General features: G+C 52.1%; 1 protein-coding gene and 1 long non-coding RNA gene across 4 annotated transcripts; one reads left to right on the top strand and one right to left on the bottom strand.

Moving 5' to 3' along the window:
• Positions 1-10,701: 10,701 nt before the first annotated feature.
• Positions 10,702-13,625, bottom strand: LOC123027249. 2 transcript variants are annotated; one of them, XM_044437833.1, is made up of 2 exons: positions 12,801-13,625; positions 10,702-11,951 (listed from the first exon to the last, which is right to left on the bottom strand). In XM_044437833.1, exons 1-2 carry the CDS (start codon positions 13,249-13,251, stop codon positions 11,857-11,859), a joined length of 546 nt encoding a protein of 181 aa, XP_044293768.1. In that variant the 5' UTR covers positions 13,252-13,625; the 3' UTR covers positions 10,702-11,856. The 2 variants fall into 2 exon arrangements, with proteins under 2 accessions (XP_044293768.1, XP_044293766.1); XM_044437831.1 differs by having other exon boundaries at positions 12,859-13,625.
• LOC123027250 lies at positions 11,832-19,196 on the top strand. Of its 2 annotated transcripts, none has more exons than XR_006415476.1 (2): positions 11,832-12,014; positions 13,589-19,196. It is a non-coding gene; the product is annotated as an uncharacterized LOC123027250 (long non-coding RNA). The 2 variants fall into 2 exon arrangements; XR_006415475.1 differs by lacking the exon at positions 11,832-12,014 and adding an exon at positions 12,242-12,288.
• Positions 19,197-19,462: the final 266 nt, after the last annotated feature.

Below are 19,462 nucleotides of genomic sequence, written 5' to 3'. Positions count from 1 at the left end.
TGGCACCAGTCCAGAGCCGTGGGGTCCTTTCCTGTCATGGGAGATGCTCTGAATGCCACCAGATGGAGCAGAGAGCCATCCTGGCCAGGATCCCCACCTCTGGGCACACCTGCCTTCTCAAGACCTGTGCCCTCCTTGCATTATGTTTCCAGACGCTCACCATGCTCTTCCTTTGCTCGCTTCACAATGGCCCTGTTCGCTGTTGACACATTTCTTCCAAGCCCATTAAACAGGGCGCGCCCTTCTCATTCGTGGAGCGTTGGCTTCTGGGCATACAAATGGGGCTGAGAGGAGACTCGGGATTGGAGGAATGGCTGCTGCTGCTGGAGGCCCTGGTGCCTCTCCAGAGCTGGAGGCAGAGCATTTCTTCCCCGCTGCTGCACCTCAGTCTAGAAGGGCATTTGGGATGGCAGCCGTGTGCTCCCACCCATGCAACGGGGGGCCTGCGAGGGAGAAGGCCCAAAGAGAGCCCTTAAGGGGGGCAGAACGTCAACGGCGTTCTTCACACGCAGTCTCAAAATCCTCTGGAAGGGCTGTGCTTCTTGCCCAGTGACTCACATCTTCCAGACCACATAGAAACCCTTCCCTCTGCCGGCTCGCGAAGGCCAGTTATCAACAATATGTGCATAACGAAGCTGCTTTTAAAAATAAACTGAAATGTCAGCCTGTGAACAGAGAGAACTTCCTTATCAGAGGTTGTGCTCTTATCAGCAGAGCTTTCCCTCTTCCCAGTACAGTCCCGTCTCTTCTTCTGATGGGGCTCCTGGCCTTGCACCTCCAAGGCAAGAATAGCTGCTTCTCCAAGCCTGGCATTGGTGGAATGGAGTCAGAGTCTCGGTTCAAGCAGTAACTGCCAGCACCGACTGGCAGCTTCAGGGCTTCTGCCAGCACCGACTGGCAGCCTCAGGGCTTCTTCCAGCCCTACCTGGAAATCTTGGGGACCAAACAGGAGACCTTCAGCTTGCAAAATGAGGGCACTCCTTCAGCCCCTCCTGACAGGTGGGCGGCCATTCTGTGCAGCAAACTTCCCAGGCCCCTCCTGATGGCACTCCCGACCTCATGGAGTGCAAAGCCGTGTGTGTGCCCGTGTGGCTGAAGAAACACTGCAGACTCCTGCCACAGGAATGCACTTAAAATAGCTAAAGTGTCTGTGAACGGGCTCTCCCGAGCGGCACAGCCTCCCCCCCCCCCCAGCAGGTGCTGAATTCCAGGGGTCTTGGCCTCACCATCTTGGGTCCATGGCATGGATGGCTGGGCAGACACACTCGCGGCCTTTTCTTACTTCGTATAACCTGAAATGCTCCCAACCATCCAACCATCCTTTCTTTCAGAGGGAACCGAATGCAAGCCTATTCTGGCCTCAAAAGTGCTCAGCTAAATGGGATGTGGACAGCTGAGGACCACAATTCTTGCCAGAACACCCCTCCCAACCACGATCTGCCCGGACATGATGGCCAACAGCAAAGGGCTTCCTCTGACCGCCACCTCCAAGGGAGGCCCAGCTGGTGGCAAGAAGGAAGAGAGCCGTGCTCTGGTGGCCCCTCAGCATGGAATGGGTTATCCACTGCAGCGTCCTCCTGGTGCCAGGTCCGAACGGCCCTCAGTGCCAGGGCATTCAGCTCCTGGCACCTGGCAGCATCAAGTGAGCTGCTTGGCAGGTTTTGTGGTTTTAACCTGTCCTGGCCATTTGATTTGCTTAAAGTGGGCTTTTAAACTTTCAGAGTAAACACTGTGATGTTTTTCTTGTTATCTGTGCTTTAGATTGTATTTTTGAGTTGTTGCAAACCTCCCAGAGAGATTTGGCTATTTGGGTAGTACAGAAATAAAAATAAATACAAAACAAAATCCACTCATGACTATACAATGTGTGGCATTCCTTTGATGCTGACACCAATCCTGCGGGGAGCAGATCAAGAAGAAAACCTCTGCTCCCGTGAACTGACTGTGGGATTAGACATTTGCCTCCGGATTGCAGTGAAATATTTATGGCCTGTGAAATCATGCCCAGAGACACCAAACAGCCCTTTTAGGAATACGTCTCTCAGGCAGGATGAAGCTCTTCTTCCTTCATTCCACACCTGCCCCACAACATCCTAAGGAAGGAGTCGGCGCAAGGAATACACAGCAAGGACAAAGAGAGCCGAAGCATGTGTCAGCCAAATAGCATCTCGGGGGTGCCGCCCAAGTTTCCAGACGACACATTTTGCCTCCTGCCAAAAATGAAAACATAAAATGAAATAGTGAACGTGGATCTGCGCTTGGCAGGCAGCCCAGGCAGGACGAGCAAAGAGACCCTGTCAGGGCCATGAGCAGTCCAGTTTTTCTGTGGAATCTCTCACTCTGTGTCTGTCTCACTGCTACTTTCTGGCTCAGAATCACAGACTCATAGAAGAGTAGAGCTGGAAGGGGCCAGGGAGGCCCTCGGGTCCACCTGCTGCTGCTGCAGGACGCCACGTTACCCCACCCCACTCGGATGGCCGGCCAGTTTCCTTTGGAATGTCTCTGGGGTGGGAGAGCCCACCGCCTCCCCAGGCAGCTGGTTCTGCTGTCGTATTGCTCTGACAGAGAGGCAGCTTTCCCTGATAGCAGCCTGGACCAGCTCGAGTTGATTATTCCATGTGCTGAGGGACTTTTCCTCTGTGGGGGTTACACGTGTGTATCTGTTTGCCTTGGCCAACATGGGACCTTGCAAGGGGAATGGCAGCAGCCGGGTGGGAATTCGGAGAAAGCTAATAGCCTTTGGGGAGCAGCTCTCCATCACTCCTGGCTGCCTCTGCAGTTCACCCAAACTGGCTGCTCTGGTTTATGTATGAGGGGCACACTCATATTTCTCTAGCTATCTATTTATTTATTTAGAAGGCTTCTATGCCGCCCCATTCGCCAAAGCCTCAGGGCAGCTCACAATAATAAATAAATAATAAATAAATAAGAACAATATAAAACAATATAATATGAGTCGACCCGGCCCGAAAAATAAAATAAATAAATAATATTAACAATTAAACTAGTGTTTGAATAAAAAGGTCTTTGCCTGGCGCCGGAAAACAAATAACGACCCACAAAGATATGGGTCCATGCCTTTGACTAACAGCGGATAGGTGAGCTGGGGCTCTGAGAGCTGATGCAACCCCTGACAAAATTAGAAAATTGTATGCCGTGCACTTCCTTTTCCTGTTAATTGCCTAGATTTAATGTGGAAACTCGCACTCGGATCTCTCTGGAAAGTCTGCTTCGCTGGAGCCACCCTTCCGTCTCCTTGGCCTTCTCGGTTCCATGCTCTTTAATTCCACCAGGAAATGTGTACCTAAATAGGAGGTCGTTTTATATACACGTTGGGGGCACTATTAAAAATAAAACCGAGAAGCCCTTCTAATTTATTTTCAGAATGGGAACGCTTTTCCCTGGGAACTGTGCAACTGCAAGGAATGTTCCCAGGCTGCTGGAGTGATGCTACCGATTATGGGAAAGCGGGAGGCCGCCTTGGCTGTCTCGTCACTGAGTTCAGGCTCCGGAAGCCTGGCCGGGCAAAGTGGGAGTCCAGGTTGTCGCAAGCTCCGATCAGAAAGCTCCGGTTCTGCCAGCAAGCAGCCTGGGATGATCTCTGCAACCTGCTTTTGCTGCTGTGTTTGGTTTTTTCCTCTTCACTGTGAACCTTTGCAGTAGCTGCAAAGGATGCCTGAGAAAGATGGGGGGAGATCGTTCCGCAGCACGCCAGTTCCCTGCCCTCCAATGGCTAAAGCGACAGCACCCTCTGGTGCTGAGTGGGTGTAGCACTGTGCGCATCGCCCCACTGCTGTTAAAAATACGGGAGCAGAGCCAGGGCAAAGGAGTCTGAAGCCCCACCATACGGAGGCCTTATTCCTGCTCTACATTTCCAATGTCAGGCTTAAATTACAGGAAGATAATTCCAGACTCAGCACTGGGACACTGTTCCTGCCACCACTGAACATTCAACCTCGCAAACGTTAAGAGGAGCCTGGGTGGAGGAAAGGGGAAGTTGCATCAGCACGACTTCTGGGAGCGGGCCCGGCCCATGAACGGCTCCTTTGCAAGAGCCGCCCCACTCTTAGTTCTGGGGGAGGCAGGTGGGGTGGTGCTGCCGCGTCCAAATCCTGCTGGCGAGTTTTGCACAGGCAGCCGTGGGAACAGCATGATGGACTAGATGAGTGAGATCCCGCAGCGCTCCTCGTGCGTTCCTGTTGTGCGTCTCCTTGTGCCTGTCCTGTCTCTGCCGCTCGAATGTCCCTCAACCCTGCAAGGCCAGTACTGGAAATGGGCCATTGTAACCGCTGCAGCGAATTTGTGGATGCAAGAACCAGCCTTGGAGACCCACAGCTGCCTCCATCCGAAAGACAAAGCACCCTAGTGGCCCAAGGGGCGCAAACCTATCAATTTTGGCCCTTCTCAGTCTCTTACTTTCATTCTTAACTTTGGCTCATTCCCATTTTTTCTTAAAAAACATTTCTATAAAAATCCATACACATTTTTATGCGCATTTCCCCTAAACATTTTCATGCAGAATTTGCCCTTGCATGCACACTTCTGCAAGCAACATCCCTAGCATGATAACATTTTCAACTTTAAACTTTAACACAATTTAATATTTTAGCATCTCAAACTGTCAGTGACACATGCACTTTTGCGTGTACATTTCTAAATGTACGGTCTGGTGTACACAGTTTCGACTGGAGAACTCCAGAGCAAAATTTGGGGAAGTGCAAGTTTCAGCAGATCACTGAGGTTGTGTATCGATTCGAAAGTGCAAAATTAGGAACGTTTCACTAAAACGCAAAGCGAACGAATTTCTCCCCATCCCTGCATCCTTGTCATTCAGAGCTTGGTGCTCAGTGACTGAGCTGAGAAGGCCCAGCTTCAATTCACAACACGCCCCCTGCCTGGGACCCTGAGCAGCCACCGTGAATCAGGGCAGAGAATTCCAGGTTGGATGGGCAGACTCCGAACAAGGCGGCAGCGGACACTGGGGTAGAACTGTGGCCAGCGGACGCTCCGTGGGCCTCAGGCATGGCTAGCCCTCTCCACCATCTCACCCTGCCCGGAAGAAGGATGCTGTGCCATAGGGTGGGGACGAATGCTCTCTGAATCCATCCCTCCAGGATCTACAGACTGGTCAGCCTTCACAAAATGGATTCCTTGCACATCCCGAGTGTGCAGGTGGGCCTGGATAAGTGCCACTCCTTCCACCGTGGCATTGACTCTCCACTGCGAAAAAGCAGCCCCTGGCAGGCCTCCTTGGGGAAGGCAAAGGTGGCAGCGGAGACGGCCTCCTCCCGCACCAGCCAAAGGCGGCCACCATTCACAGCATGGATGTTGCGGTCCCCACAAGGGCACGACAGGTCCTGGGGTGAATTCAGGTGCTGAATGGTCACCAGACACTCTCCAAGAGGGCCCAGACATGTGCCATGTATATAAGGACAGGATGCCAGGTCAGATCCAGGGTCCATCTAGGCCAGCATTCCATCCACATGGTGGTCAACCAGATACCCATGCGGGAAACCCACAACCAGAACAGGAGGGTAGCAGCGGCCTTCCGCCCATGTTCCCCGGCAGCTGGTGGACAAGGACACACTGCCTGTGACACCAGAGGTAGCCATCAGGGCTAATAGCCCTGGAGAGCCTTCTCCTCCACCAGTGCCCCTTTTCTAAGCCATCCAAATTGTTGGCCATCACCTCCATGATAATATCTGATAATTAGGCATTCAGACTTGATGGCATTTAATGGCTGAGCACAGAAAAAGGATTTTCTGGAGCTCATAGGAGGGCATTTAGTAGCTGATGACTGTTGGACAGTTGCCAGATTTTAAACTACCAAGAGAACAGCCATCCGCCAAATCCTCCAAATTCTGCATTTTGATTGGCTGGAACTTTGAAAGAGCAGCAAGATTCCAAACTCTGGGAGTGTTTCTTCCTGCTTGCTGAGACCATGTGTCTCCCGCGGGCAGGCACGGAACAGCTGCTGCACTGGCCAAGTCCCGAGGCCCCTCTGAAGGCACGGCTGTGATTCCCTAGGAGGTAGCAGGCGCATCTGCCCCACTCCAGGCTGGGCGCAGTGCTGCATTTGCAACGGCTCGCTCTTTTGCTCCATCCCTGCTTCTGCAGCAGCCCAGGCACGCGAGGCTATGGAGGAAGCAGTGGAGAAAGTCTGGCGCAAAAGCCAAACTGTCACTCTTGAGCAACATGGTCCATGGCAGGACTGAACGCCCAGCGGTTGGTCACTTCCCCCCCGCAATGACTCTGCAAGATGAGGGAACAGTGTCGAAAGAGTGTCTTGGTTAGGGCAGGACAACTGGTGGCAGATAAGTGGTACATCTGCTGTCTCCTCTCAGCAGCAAGAGGAATAAACACACAAGTCGATGTGACTGGCCGGGAGCAGATACTGCGGCGCTGCAGAAGGTGCCGATAAACAGACCTCTTTTGGTGACCCACACACACACACACACACACGGGAATTCTCATGGCATCAGACTTGGGTCCACCATACACACTTCTGCCCAGAAAGGCCTTCCAAAGCAGGGAGATCCCGTAGTTCTGAAGAACAATAGTTCTCCATACAGACAACAATTGGCCTCCTGTTATCATTGACTTTCAGTCCAGGGCAATATTCAGTTGGAACCAGGAAGGTCTGGGCTGGGATCACTGCTCCACCATGAAGCTCCTTGGTTGACTTTGGGCCAGTCACTGTGTCTTGGGTTAGCCTACCTTATTGGGGTGTTGTGAAGATAAAGGGGTATGTGCTGGCAAGGTAACCATCTCTTCTTTCAGGAACTTCCATTCCTCTTGAACTTCCTGTTAGGTTTTCAATGAAATACTACTTTTCATTGCTCTAAGTTTATCTGGATCAGCTTTCCTGAAGTCCAAGATACACAATGGACTACCTGCAGCTTTAATTTTCTTTCACATCAAGAACTCAAGCATTAAATGGTCACTTTTCCTCAAATTTCCTGCTGCTTTTGCCTCACCAACGAATTTGCCCTATTGGCCAGAATCAAGTCAGAAATGGCTGCCCCTTCCAGTTCTTCCTCCATTTTCTGAAGAAGGAAGTTATTGGCAAGGCAAGGCTTACCTGGAAAGACTATGTTGGAGGACTTTGTCCTCCAACAGATATTAGGAAAATAAAAGTCCCCCATTAGATATAAATAAAGTCCCCCTGATATATCTGCAATTTGCTTTTGGAAAGCGTCATCCACACCTTCTCTTGGGCTGGGTGGTCAATTCAGTAGTCGTCTCCAACAGTACAGATTTCTTTCCTTCCCCCATTTGGTTTTCAACCAGGTACTTTCAACAGGGCCACCAGGTTCACTCTCCTCCATCCGTGTGCAGCTGTGGAGTGTGTATCTCCTCCCCACTTTCTGTGGCTTCTGAGGGAATCGAGATCGTGAAAGATTTTGCATACCCTGGACTGAAAGACCAACCAACGAGTGCGTTTTCAGTCAACCAAGCCAGAACTTTCCCTAGAAGCAAAACTGACAAACCTGGAGCTGCTGTATTTTGGCTCCATCATGAGAAGGCAAGATCCCTGAAGAGGACAGTCTTGCTATGGAGGGGGAAGGAAGAAGAGGAGGAAGCCCACATAAGCGATCGATGGATTCTGCACAGGAAGCCTCGGCCTCAAGTTCCCACAAACTGAGCAGGGCTGTCAAGGGCAGGGCATTTTGGAGGGCTTCCATCTGCAGGGTTGCCATAAGGCAAAAATGGCTCCCTAGCAACATGTCCCTTGGTTGCCCAGTTCCAGTCATGGGAGTCATTCCACCGAGTTTCTCGCACATCCACTAAGTTATATGTACCTTCTTGAACCAGAAGTTCCTCCTCATCCTGCTGATGTCCTACCTCTGAGCACTAGCAGAAAGCCACAGAGGGCCACTAATGTTATACTCCGCTGACCTGCTGCACTTTTATGAAGAGCTTTACCACAGTCCACTCCAGCTGCTCTCAAAGTTCCTCGGGTATGTGAGACCTCATCTGTAGTCCCTGTCTCTGAGGTTTCATCTCCAGCCTCCAAAGTATTCTGTTTAAACCCCGCTGATCAAACTCACCATTCTTCCCATGACCACGTTCTTCCCAGTCTTCAGGAGGTGCAGTCCACCTCCGACACACAGACTTTCACCCAAATCATGTAAACCATATTCCCCAAACCCTGCTTTCTGTTGCTGCTTGGATCCTTAACTTTACCTTACAAAAGTCTGGACGCATTTTAGAAACAATGGCAGCCTGCTTCAGGGATTCAGTCAAGGGAGCTGGGCTGGAGAAGTCACAGGAGCTGACTTAGGAGCACTTCTTGCACAGCTATAATTTATGTTTGCTTTGCTTCCAGAGGCAGAACTGGTTCTTCCGTGTTTTGGCCTAAACTATTCCAAAAGCATGAAGAACGTTTTTTCGCTGCTCATTCCGCTTCAGCAAAGTGGGCACAATCTTTGTGGGTATCAAACCACCATGGGCTGATCGTGCCTGCCTTCACTCTGAGTCAGGTCTAATACGCACCCTAGTTCCCAGGATTAAAGCCAAAGGGGGCCCTCACCCAGGTCTCACATACACACAACCAAAAGAAAAAAGAAAAACGGCACTGATCTGAGCAAGGGAGCTGTAGGGTTTGCTTTATCAGTGGGCCTGTGGCAAAAATTCCTGGCTGCGCATACGCAGAATGAGAACTAAAGGTCCCAGGGCCCTTGTATGTGTAGAAGGCTTCTCAGATCAAGTTCCTGCAGCCATGAGCGTATAAGCTAGTTGGACGCGTGCAAAGAAGGAAAACAACTTGATTTTGCTGTTGAATCTTGACTCCAGAACTCTGAAGGAAGTTGACCAACCAGTCTGAAGACCACAGAGAAGAACTGCTGCATGTGTACAGCTTTAAGCAAGAGAGTATCGCTGGGAACAAGTTTGAGCAACACCAGAACAAAACATGTCACCTGTTCTTTCAGGAATGCATCAAGTATAAAATTTTGTCACTTACTTCCTGAGTGCCTAAAATCTGCCAGGCTTTCATCAAGCAGAAAAAGGGCAGAGCAAAGACCTGCAGGCCAGCAGTTGGGGGCAAAACAACACTGCTGCAGCCCTGCACAGGCACGAAATGCTTTCAGGGTCAGCCCAGGGCGGGTGCTGTGCTGAACCCGAGGCCCTGACCGTTGGCCGGGGTTTTCTTATCATGCTCCGCTCATCTGAGAGGCAACTGCAGCTTCGCAGTTGCTTTAAAGAAACAAGAGACACAAACTTACGGAGAGATGACAGGCCGTGTGACCACCAGCTGCAGCACTGCTCTTTGCTGTTGCTGCCATGCTGCGTTGCGTTGCGTTGTGCTGAGTTGCATTGTGTTGTGTTGCGAGCAAGAGACTGCTGCACTCTGGAGACAAGAATACTTGGGAGGCCTTCCTCTTCCCACTGGTACTGCCAAGGATGCCCCTGCCATTGGCTGCACATGGTTTGGGTTCCTTGCACTCCTTCCGACGCTGATCCCGTCTTTGACCTCATTGCCCCAACCAGCAGATTCGAATGAATTGGCATGATGGAGACGAGCGGCCTGCAGAGCGAGAGCGCTGCGAAAGCCGGGTCTAGAGCTCGTACCTGAGAGCTTGCATGACTGAATGCCACTCTCTGGCACCCAAGAGTAACATCCTCCATGCCTGTAACATCATGATGCCCTGCATTTTACCACTGGCAGGGCAGGGGAATGGATGCAAACTCCCAGGTCTGGGTGCGAATTAAATTCTGCAGGAGATGGCAGGTCGGGGTTGAGCCAGACAAGCAGCAGTTATTCCTGGCCGCAGAAACAAGAGGGAAGCACCAGTGAGCCTGGAGTGTCATGCCCCAGGAGTGCTCTGGGAATTCGATATTTGCACCTACTGATTTGAGATGCCTTGGTCCAAACTTCCTGAGCAACTATGTAAACCAGAACTCAGTAACCTGTGGACTTGCACATTTCCCAACTGTTCTAGCTCAGTTCTTGGATCAAAAAGCATAACAAAATGCATTTAAACATGCATATTCTGAGAGAAGAAGAGTTTTTCGATATGTACTTAAAGGCATCTTGCAAATGTTGGGGTGGAGCTCGCATGCTTGGTTTGAACTGATGTAAAAATGGAGCAGGACAGGTTTGTGGCAGAGCTGAATTTGTGGCTCCCTGGGTTGCCCATCCCCATAGGAATTCTTTTGCAGCTCTTTACAGAAAACTGGCCCCTTTGCATCACCGAATTTCTGCTGCTGTGCTTTCTGGGTAATGTGCATCTGGCCCTTCGTCCTGGCTGCAGGCAGCTGTCTTGCAACTTCCTTCATTCAGGATCTTGTCTGAAATTCTTGTAGAATTTCCCTTCTCTGATAGGCAACCCTGGTACTTACCTGTAATGGGTAAGACCTGTACCTTCCCAGCTTTTACAGGGTTGTTGGAGAATCAGACCTTTGCATCTCTTATTTCAGCTTGGGCCCAGGATCCCATTCGAGCCAATGAAGGTCCAGGAAACCATCTAGCATGTCCCCAGGAAGGCCTCACCCACAGTTTCCATGGGAAATCAACAAAAGGACATTCTAGGATTCATTCATCAAGTGGGGTGAAACATAGGAAGGGGCTGGCCCCAAAGCATCAGCTGAGGGACCATGGGGCACTTCGGTTTCCCTGCTCCAAGGTCAGAGATGGTGCTCCAGGCAGGAATGCTGTAGCTCCACCTCTCCTCCTCAGCAGCTCTCCAAGGCCAGGAACGTGGAGAAAGGGGCCCTTGGGTGGGCAGGGAGGGGAGGGGAGCTGGGAAATAGTCCTGCCTGGAACAGGACCGTTGCTCAGTGCTGTGCATGAAGAAGGTTCGATATTCATGGGGTGGGCATGGTCTCCCATGACTGGGACCTGTAAAGATTTCAGTCCTAGGGAAGAGGGAGAACATTTCCATGGAGATGGGAGATTTAACCACTTTGGGGGTCATACCTTAGTATCCTAACCCGGCTTCCCCAATCTTGCTCCATTGAACTCAGCGGGACTCACCTCTGCATAGGACTGTGCAGCGAAAACAGCACAATACAATAATGGGATAATATTTCAGGTCCTGCTCCATTTTTCATCACAGTTTTACTTCTGCATGGAGCCTCGCTCCCACAGGCAGAGCACACATGCTGTGGACCCTGGGCTGCTCCCACCCGCAAGGAGAAGGAAGAGCTTTTAAAAGGTTACTTTTATGCATGTGTGCTTTCAAAAGTGAGACATACTTTATGGATAGCCTCTTCCTCACATCAACTCTATTTTTAACTATGCACAATTTTTCCCATTTCTCTTTTATACGATGCATGTAAAGAAAGAGGAACCAACATTAACTGAACCTACTACTTCTTGCAAGAGATGGGATTGTTAACAGCCTGGGCTCAAAGTCCTCACGGGGTGTGCAAAAATGAGCAGAAAGACAGGCAATGTTTCCATGTGGGCGACTGATATAATGCCGAGGCGCCAAGGACAGGTTGCCAGGGGGTTTGGGAAGTGGAAGAAATTACAATCCAGCTTTTAACTGATCAGCTAGTAGCAAAGCAGCAATGAACAACCTGTTTCAGATACGGGCCTGCACTCTTTTAATTTTTTGCATTCTTCTCTCTTCCGTGAAAGTACCCATACGGGGTTAGGAAAAGAGCAAGGAGTCATGTGGAGCCATAAAGACATACGTTTTTATACTGGCATAAACTATAGGATATAACCCAGTGAATGTCCAGACAAAAAAGAAACCTACAGCATCTAGCAGGCCCCAGCCAGAATGTGTGTTCCATTTAAACGTGCCCAGGACTGCACCCTCCAACTGCAAGGCTGGATTTTCCTTGCGCCCGTTAAAAGGGCTGGGTAAATCAAGCTGCTGCTTGCAATGGAAACATACAGTTGCATTATCTTTCTGGTGCCTCAAACACCACAGCGGATACAGCAGTGCCATTGCCCACTCGTGCGGCTCGAGGGTTAGGCACAAATGCCAAGTCTGCACCTAGGAAAAGGAAATCAAACACAGCATAACAAGAGGAAAACACTTGGCTCAACAATAGTGCAGGTGAGAAGGATCTTGGAATGGTTGCATGTCACAAACTGAACAGGAGTCAGCAAAGTGATGTGGCTGCAGAAACGGCAGGTGCTATTTTGGACTGCATTCATAGAAGTATCACTTCCAAATCATGTGAAGGGCTAGTTCCTCTTTACTCTGCCCTGGTGAGGCCTCATCTGGAGTCCTTGTCCAGTTCTGGGCACCACACTTAAGAAAGAGGCAGACAAGCTGGAAGGGGGCTGCGGGGGCGCAAGGATGATCTGGGGACTGGAAACAGAACCAGGTGAGGAGAGATTGAAAGAGCTGGACTTGTTTAGCCTCAAAAAGAAAAGGCTGCGGGGAGATAGGATAGCAGTCGAGAAGTCCTTGAAAGGCTGTCACAAAGAGGAAGGACAGGATCGCTTCTCAATTGTCCCAGAGTGCAGGGCATGGAATAAGAGGCTCAAGTTACAGGAGGCCAGATTCTGGCTAGATATCAGGAAAAAATCCTGACTGTTAGAGTAGTGTGGCAGTGGGACCCATGACCTGGGGAGCTGGTGGGCTCTCCCACACTAGGGGCATTCAGGATGCAGCTGGGCAGCCGTCTGGGAGGGATGGTTTAACTGGGAGTCCTGGCCTGAGCAGGAGGTTGGACCCGACGGCCTTCTGGCCCCTTCCAACTCTGCTATTGCATGACTCTATGACCCAAGACAGCACTTCAAACAAGTGTTGTGTTTCAGAGAGAGGAAAGGCCAGCTGCCCCTCCCCAGAGTCCCTTGCATGTGACCTTCTGCTCCCTGGCTTCACCTGAGTTACCTTGGCTTGAGCTCTGCGAATGTGGCTGGCCGACGCATCGTGGCTCGTTTTTGATTACCTGCATGTCGCCACCTCGGCTTTTGCTCGAGTGTTCTAAGGAGTAGGCCAAACGGTCAAGGCGAAGGCGACCTGCGAGCTCTGAGAAGCCAAGGGAAGACTCCTGGCTTGGCTTCCCTGCCACGTCCTTCCACCCGTCATGGAGCTTGTGCACGGCCGTGGCGTTCCTAGCAAGGGAAGAGCCATGGGCGCCACCACTGCGGTGCCTGCTCTGCACGTGGCGCCTGGCCGCCCTGCAGAGAGCTCCGGGCAGACCGTGAGCGTCGCAGAGCATCATCCAGGCCATGTTCCCAGGGCAGCGGAGGCACTTCAGGAAGAAGCAGCCCGAGTGGATGCTCGGAGGGGCCGTGCGGCAGCGGCGTCTGACCCAAGGGGATCCCCTGCCCTGCACCATCTTCAGATGGCCTGGCGCACACTTGCCGGACAGCAACACCCTGGACCTCCCCTGTGCCTTCCCTCTCCCTGGTCTCCAACTGGTTTGCAGCAGATTGCATCTCCCGGCATTTTCAGCCTTTCTGCAGAAGGCTGCAGGGCAGTGAGGGCTTAATATGGAAATGCCATCCTAATTCGTCTGGTGCTGCTGGCAGCGCATGGGGCTTCCCGCACGGCCAAGACAAGAAGTTGCTGCTGCAGTGGCAGCAGAGGCAGCATTTCTCAACCCCGACGTGTTGTCACTTCGCATCCAGATATTTCCTGCCATCTGACCTCAGCGTTATCTTCCTCATTTTCAGCTTCCTCTTGAAAAGAGGAGAGGCCCCTTCAAAACAAGGCCCCTTCTTCGTGGAACGCCACTGCTCCTCTTTCGTGCTGCTTGATGGTGACCCTGAGCCGGAAAGCCGTTCCCTCACGCAGCTGGAACAGGTAGGGTGCAGCTCTGCTTGGTTCCTCTTCTTGGCCCTCTCACTGTGGTGTCAGAGAAAAGTCACTTGGGTTTTGCCAGCCCCCTTGCCTCGAAGGGCGAGAAACAATCGTTCTTCCGAGAGGTGGCTGGAAGGCGGCACCCATCTTTCCCCCGCTGCTGATCAAGACCTCGTCAAGCCCATTTCGCCAGGGGGACGCGGAAGGGCCCCCCCGAATCCTGTTGGCCCCTCTTCCAATCCACGCCCCGCTCACCAAGGCTGGAGACAGAACCGTGTCTTCATTTCAGGGGGGCAGGAATGGCTGGAAAGGCGGATGGGAGACGTGTCACACGTGGACATGTGCCTCTGCTATCGCCTTGGGGTGACGGGGTTGGTGGGGGGTTGTGCTGCCAAGATCCTGCAGAATAAGTTTGATCGGGGCAACAGTGGGGCCCAAGGAGGACCTGCACGTCCCGAGCCTCCGGCTCATGAGTCAAAGCTGGGGGAGACCGTAATGTTGGGGTGCGCGCAATCGGCCGGTAGTCTTCCAAGAGGACATTGGACTCGCTTGGAATTCTGCCCCTCCGATGCCTCTCTCTTCTCTGGCTGGTCTCCAAACGTTGAGCCTTTCCCAGCGGCCCCAGACGTAGGCATCCTGCACCAAGCTCCTTCCCAATGGTGGCGCCTCCAGAGAGCAGGGAAACTGCACCAGTGAGGCTTCTGCCCCATTTGCAGCGTGATTTGAGGCTGAATCGACTGAGGCTCAGTTGCATGGACGCTGTGAAGAACCTTCAAATGCGATGTAGAGATGGTAAGTGGTGTCCGTGGTTCTTCCACACTTCGCACAAGCCTCAGAATCATTCTCTTTCCCCTCCTTCTACAGCCTAGAAATGTCTCTAGTTGCCAGGGAACATTTTGCCTCCTCTTTTACTTGGGATTAGGGTTAGTCCTAAGACCCCCCAAGCCTGAAAGCTAAGAATGGTTCTTGTCCCAGAAAACCCTTCAGGCCAATCCTGGGATGGATCTTCCAAAGGAAGCGTTAAGATGGCATAGGTCTTTCAGAAATAAAAAAGCAGCCACTTGTTCTAAATCAAATGCCAGATTGGCTCTCATTCTTGCTTACTTTTGTTTAAAAATGTCTAGAAGTAAAAGATTTGCTGCTGCTTTCATTCTAGGAGGCAGGACACACCCAGAGGTTATATTTAGAGCAGAATCCCATCAAACTTTGTTAAAACAAAGGCGTCCATCTCATACTCGCTTCCCCGGGGGTTAATTCCATTGAATTCGTTAAGAATTCTTCCAAAGCATGCACAGGATTTCTTCATAACATGCCCCATTAAAAACAACAGAATGGAACCGAGCCGTGATGATCTTGACCGCACTGGGGACTTCTTTCCATCGTGCTCAGTATCTTTTCAAACTCTGTAGTGCTCCAAAAAGACAACCATGCCCAGATTTTAAGAACTGAAAGGCGACAAACTGGGAAGTCTCAGGGGAACTTAATCATATTGATCAAGCAGTAAATTAGATGATGAATAACTACAGAAAGTGAAAAGGTAGATTGCTGTGGCCCTTCCGCATTGGAAAACGGAAGCCCAGTAATGGATGGAATGCCTGGCTATCGACCAGATGGTCTTCCTTCCCCGAAACTAATTCGGAGGACACCAAGTTAGAGGTTGCATTTGGGACCTGGGCGCACGATCCCAAGAAGCCTTGTTGAAATGGATGGGAACTGGGCAAGAGCCTCCTTCTCAGCCAGCGAACGGAGCAGGGAGTTCATTACAGAAAAGGGCCTCTTTCTGATTTTCTGGGCAGTTTCTTAGGTGCAGTGGCAGCGGCAGCTGCGGCTGTGCCTGGTGCGTGCCCAGGGGCCTGAGCAAGCTGGACAGCACCTTCACGGGAAAGCTCGCAGGATCTCACGATCCTGGCCCCTTTTGGGGCTTGAATTCCCTCTTTCTAGCAGACAACTAAAGCCATCACTGGCTCTACGTTTCATCCAGTTAATGTTCATTTTAAAAGTGGTTGTTTCTCACTCTGAACCCGAAGGGCAGCGGAAGACTGAAAGGCACCCATGAAAGCAGCTGGGTGGAATGGGACTGGGGAGGACGGGATGCAACGACCGGATGCAAAAGTGTTCTCACATTTATTCGCCACTTTGCTTGCTCCTGCAAGCGACCCCGGGTGGCTGGCTCACAAGCTTCTCCTCCTCTCCACTTCTGTCCTCAAAGCAACAGCCCTGTGAGGTGGGCTAGGTGGAGAGTCCATACGGGCCTCGGGCCCCCCAGTGAGCTCATGGCTGAGCGGGAACCGGAACCTGCATCTCCTGAGTCCCGGTCCTGCACTCTCTCCGTGACCCCACACTCCAAGCGGTGCAGAAGCAGGACATTCGGCAGGACTGCTTGGGGTGGTCCCTGGGACTGGCCCGGCATAAGCCGTTTCCCCGTGCGCCTCCTGCAGACCAAATTTCCACCCTGCCCAGTAGGACTTGCTGCATTCCAGTGCCACCCAATCACTCGGGTGGTTTCCAAAGCACTTCCCATGCAATAACAGAGAATAAAAATGTGAATTTTGTGCAGTACAAATGCAAGTCCCACTGTACTTGAAGTATTTAGGACGTCAGCCCAAATTATCTTGGAAATGAGTCTGGTAATTCTTCATGTGGGTATTAATAAATGGCCAGGTGGGGCCTGACTGCCTTCCTTCGCTCTCTCTCTCCCTCCCTGTTTCTCTCCGATCAAATGTGTCTTATTCAATGGTCATGTTGAAAATAGATGAATTTTGCACGCTTGCGCACAGTACACCATGGACCCTTGTGCACTGTGACCCGATGCCTCAGAGGCCGTGATTAGAAGGGGGAGCCCCGAGCGCCCAGTTTTTTCTCCGTCTCTGCAATTGTGCAAACAGACAGTCGCAAACAGGGCTTTCCACGTGCATTAAGCCACAGCAAGCTCACAGGACTCGTGCGGATTTCTTAATTACGAGAAGGCATGAAAGAAAGGGGAATACCAGCCTTTGTGGCTTGCATCCTTCTCAGATTCTTCCCAGTGTGGAAACACCAGCTGCATATGGCGGGACAGCTCTCCATGCCCCCAGCCCGCTGCCAGATCCCTGGAGTGCGGCATCGTGGGTGCTCTCAGGTTCTGCCCTGGCATTAGGGCAGAACCTCTGGCCTCCCTCCAGCAACGCAGGCAGACATCCAGTGCTAGATAATTCTGCAAATATAAATAAATGCATGTGAGGCATTGCAGGTCACGGGTAGCTTAGACATTTGCACCCCAGTACAAGCTCCCTACAGACAACCTACAAAACATGAACCATTCCAAAAGGGCACCTGGAGGGCACGAGGGATGCTGAAGGGGGGCAGGTGGAGGTGCCGTGTGTCCGAGGAGACCTGTTGGCCCCCCAGGGAGAAACGGAGAGCAGCCTCCCCCCTTCCTTCCACAGGCAGGGGGCATCTCGGCTGCCTGCTTCGTGGACTTTCCGTTTTGGTATGTGAAGATCAGGCTCGGAGTAACCATCCGTGAATTCTGTCTGTTCTCTTCTCCCCCAGGGTGTCGGCCTGCTGCAGGCGTCTCCGGCCGTCTTCCACAACAGCCCTGCAGTGCTGCATTCCGTGTATTTGACGAGCTGAGTTCGACACTCAGTGTGGCAGAGTGTCAGTTTGTCAAATATACAAAGTGCGGCATCTGCCCAGCAACGCTGCGCCTCGGCTGAGACCGCTGGACCTCGGGCGTCTGCACGGGGGGGGGGCCACGGGGGCTTCGGAGGGTGCAGGCTGCTCTGCATTTTCGAGCTTTTAGACTTCCTCCCGTAGCCAGTTTTCTCCCTCCCTCCCTCCCTCCAGACCTGTCATCCTGAAAGCCAGTACCTTCTCCATAAGTCATCCTTCTCCAACCAGGAACCCTCCAGATGTGATGGGCTACAATTCCCATGGTCCCCAGCCATCATGCCCAGCGGCCACGGTGGCAGGGCAGGATGGAACATGTTGGCCAGCACAACTGGGGGCTGCCAGTGGGTCGAGAGTGCAGCTCCTTGCAGCTTCCGGGCAGCAAAGGGAGCCCTCCCCCTGCCCCTCGGTTTATTGCTGGAGCAACACAGGGCCCTGCAGAGTTTAAGGACTAGTGCCCTGAGCAGGCGGTCCTGCACATGCCTCCTCAGAAGCAAGCTCCATTGACCTCAAGGGGGCGGGTGGGGACTGCCGTCTCGGAGCAGCGTGAGCACTGATGGCCTGGCACCGGGGAAGAGAAACTCTGTCCTCCGGAACTTGGTGGACTGCCGCCCTTGGCCAGGCTGGCTGGGGCTGATGGGACCTGGAGGGCTGCTTACTCCCCTCCCCGGCCTGGAGAAAACTGGCGGTGAATTTGCATAGACACAGATCAAATGCCACTGCATGCAGAGGGGCACTTCCGGAAGTAAACGGGATCACTGGAAGGGGAATCGGACCCAGTCCAGCGCTGTGGGGGAACCGAACCAGCAACCTGCAAGTTGCCCTGCTAGGCTTCTCCACAGATGGAGCTTTGTATTAACCTGGCTTGAAGTCCAGCCCTTCAGAGGAAGGATGCCTTTTAAATAGAGGGCAGTCCTCTGTCAGCCTTTCAGCAGAGGACTGTCCTCTGTGAAGGAGGACATCTGGCCACCCAGAAGCCTACATGCAGGGCATCAAGGCGAGAGCTGCAAGTCACAGCCCACGGGATGCCTCGACAGCTTCCTCCCCCGTGCCCTCGGCCCGCACCCGTGCAAAGCCCCCTGAGTTCCATCCCATCACGGCAGCAAACGCCTGCGGATTGTATCAGTGAATCAAGTGGCGTGTGAAGAAGCTTTGCTTCTCGCCTGGAACTGGAGCTTTGCCAGGAGCGTTGCTGGATGACCTGCGGGGAGGGAGGGAAACATCCCCCTAGGAATATTGGACAAGCTCTGGGGGTGACGAGGACTTCCAGGGTCTCCTCTGGTTCCAACTATGGGTGGCAAGGAGGATGGTCCTCTCCAGGTCCTGGCAAGAACAGGGAGCAAAAGCCGGGGGGAAGGTGAGCTGGGGAAGAGAGGGGGGACTCCTTGAAGGAGGGTGAAAGACCAGGGTCGGGATGGGAGGGGATGTCCTTGTGCAAGAGCAAGAAGCTGGAACCTTTCATCCTCTTGCTTCTCTTGTTCCAGTGGGTTTGTTCATACATGACTGTCTGACTTTCCCGGAGCTTCAGCAGTCCTACAAGACCTGAGTCCAAATAGGGGAAAGGTTTTACGCTCTCTTCCCCAGCCTGCATGGTGCATTTTGCTCACTGCCTGAGAGGCTGCACAGTGTTAGATGACTTATTAAAATGCAGGCTGGCTTTAGATCCAGCTTAGCTGAGAGCTTTTCAAAACGTGGACTTCTGGATTTATTTATGTATTGGTTTGATCATTTCATTTCTATACCTTCCAATAGCCAAAAGGCTCTCTGGGCGATCCGCAAAGTTAACAAGCACGCATTAAAAAAACAATATATAATAAACAATAAGACAATTGGCTCGCTCTTTTCTTTCTGTGACTGACTTTGTTGGCCTCTGAAAATTAATGTCTGCCTCTTCCGTGCGCTTTTTTTTTTTTTTTTGGTGGACAAGCAGCATATCAGATTGTCAAAATAAATGACTGTGGCTGAGCAAAACCGCCCTGTGAAGAACACAAGAACGGCTCTATTTGCCCAGGTTGCCACGTGTCGGAAACAGTCCCACACCCGGGCTCCAGTGCTCTGCTCATCACCAAGACCACACTTCCCCCAGCCAGCAGCCGTGC

This window comes from Varanus komodoensis, unplaced genomic scaffold (assembly GCF_004798865.1).
Source record: "Varanus komodoensis strain SLA01 unplaced genomic scaffold, ASM479886v1 scaffold31, whole genome shotgun sequence".
Taxonomy (NCBI): domain Eukaryota; kingdom Metazoa; phylum Chordata; class Lepidosauria; order Squamata; family Varanidae; genus Varanus; species Varanus komodoensis.
Note: the sequence above shows the minus strand (reverse complement) of the source record. Positions and strands in the feature narration are given on the sequence as shown.

Excerpts from the sequence above, each read along its gene's own strand:
- LOC123027249 (XM_044437831.1), bottom strand. The coding sequence starts at position 13,251 with ATGGTGCAGGGCAGGGGATCCCCTTGGGTCAGACGCCGCTGCCGCACG. Across the intron at positions 11,952-12,858 it reads GCCGAGGTGGCGACATGCAG|GTGCAGACTTGGCATTTGTG; the intron begins GTAATCAAAAAC and ends TCCTTTTCCTAG.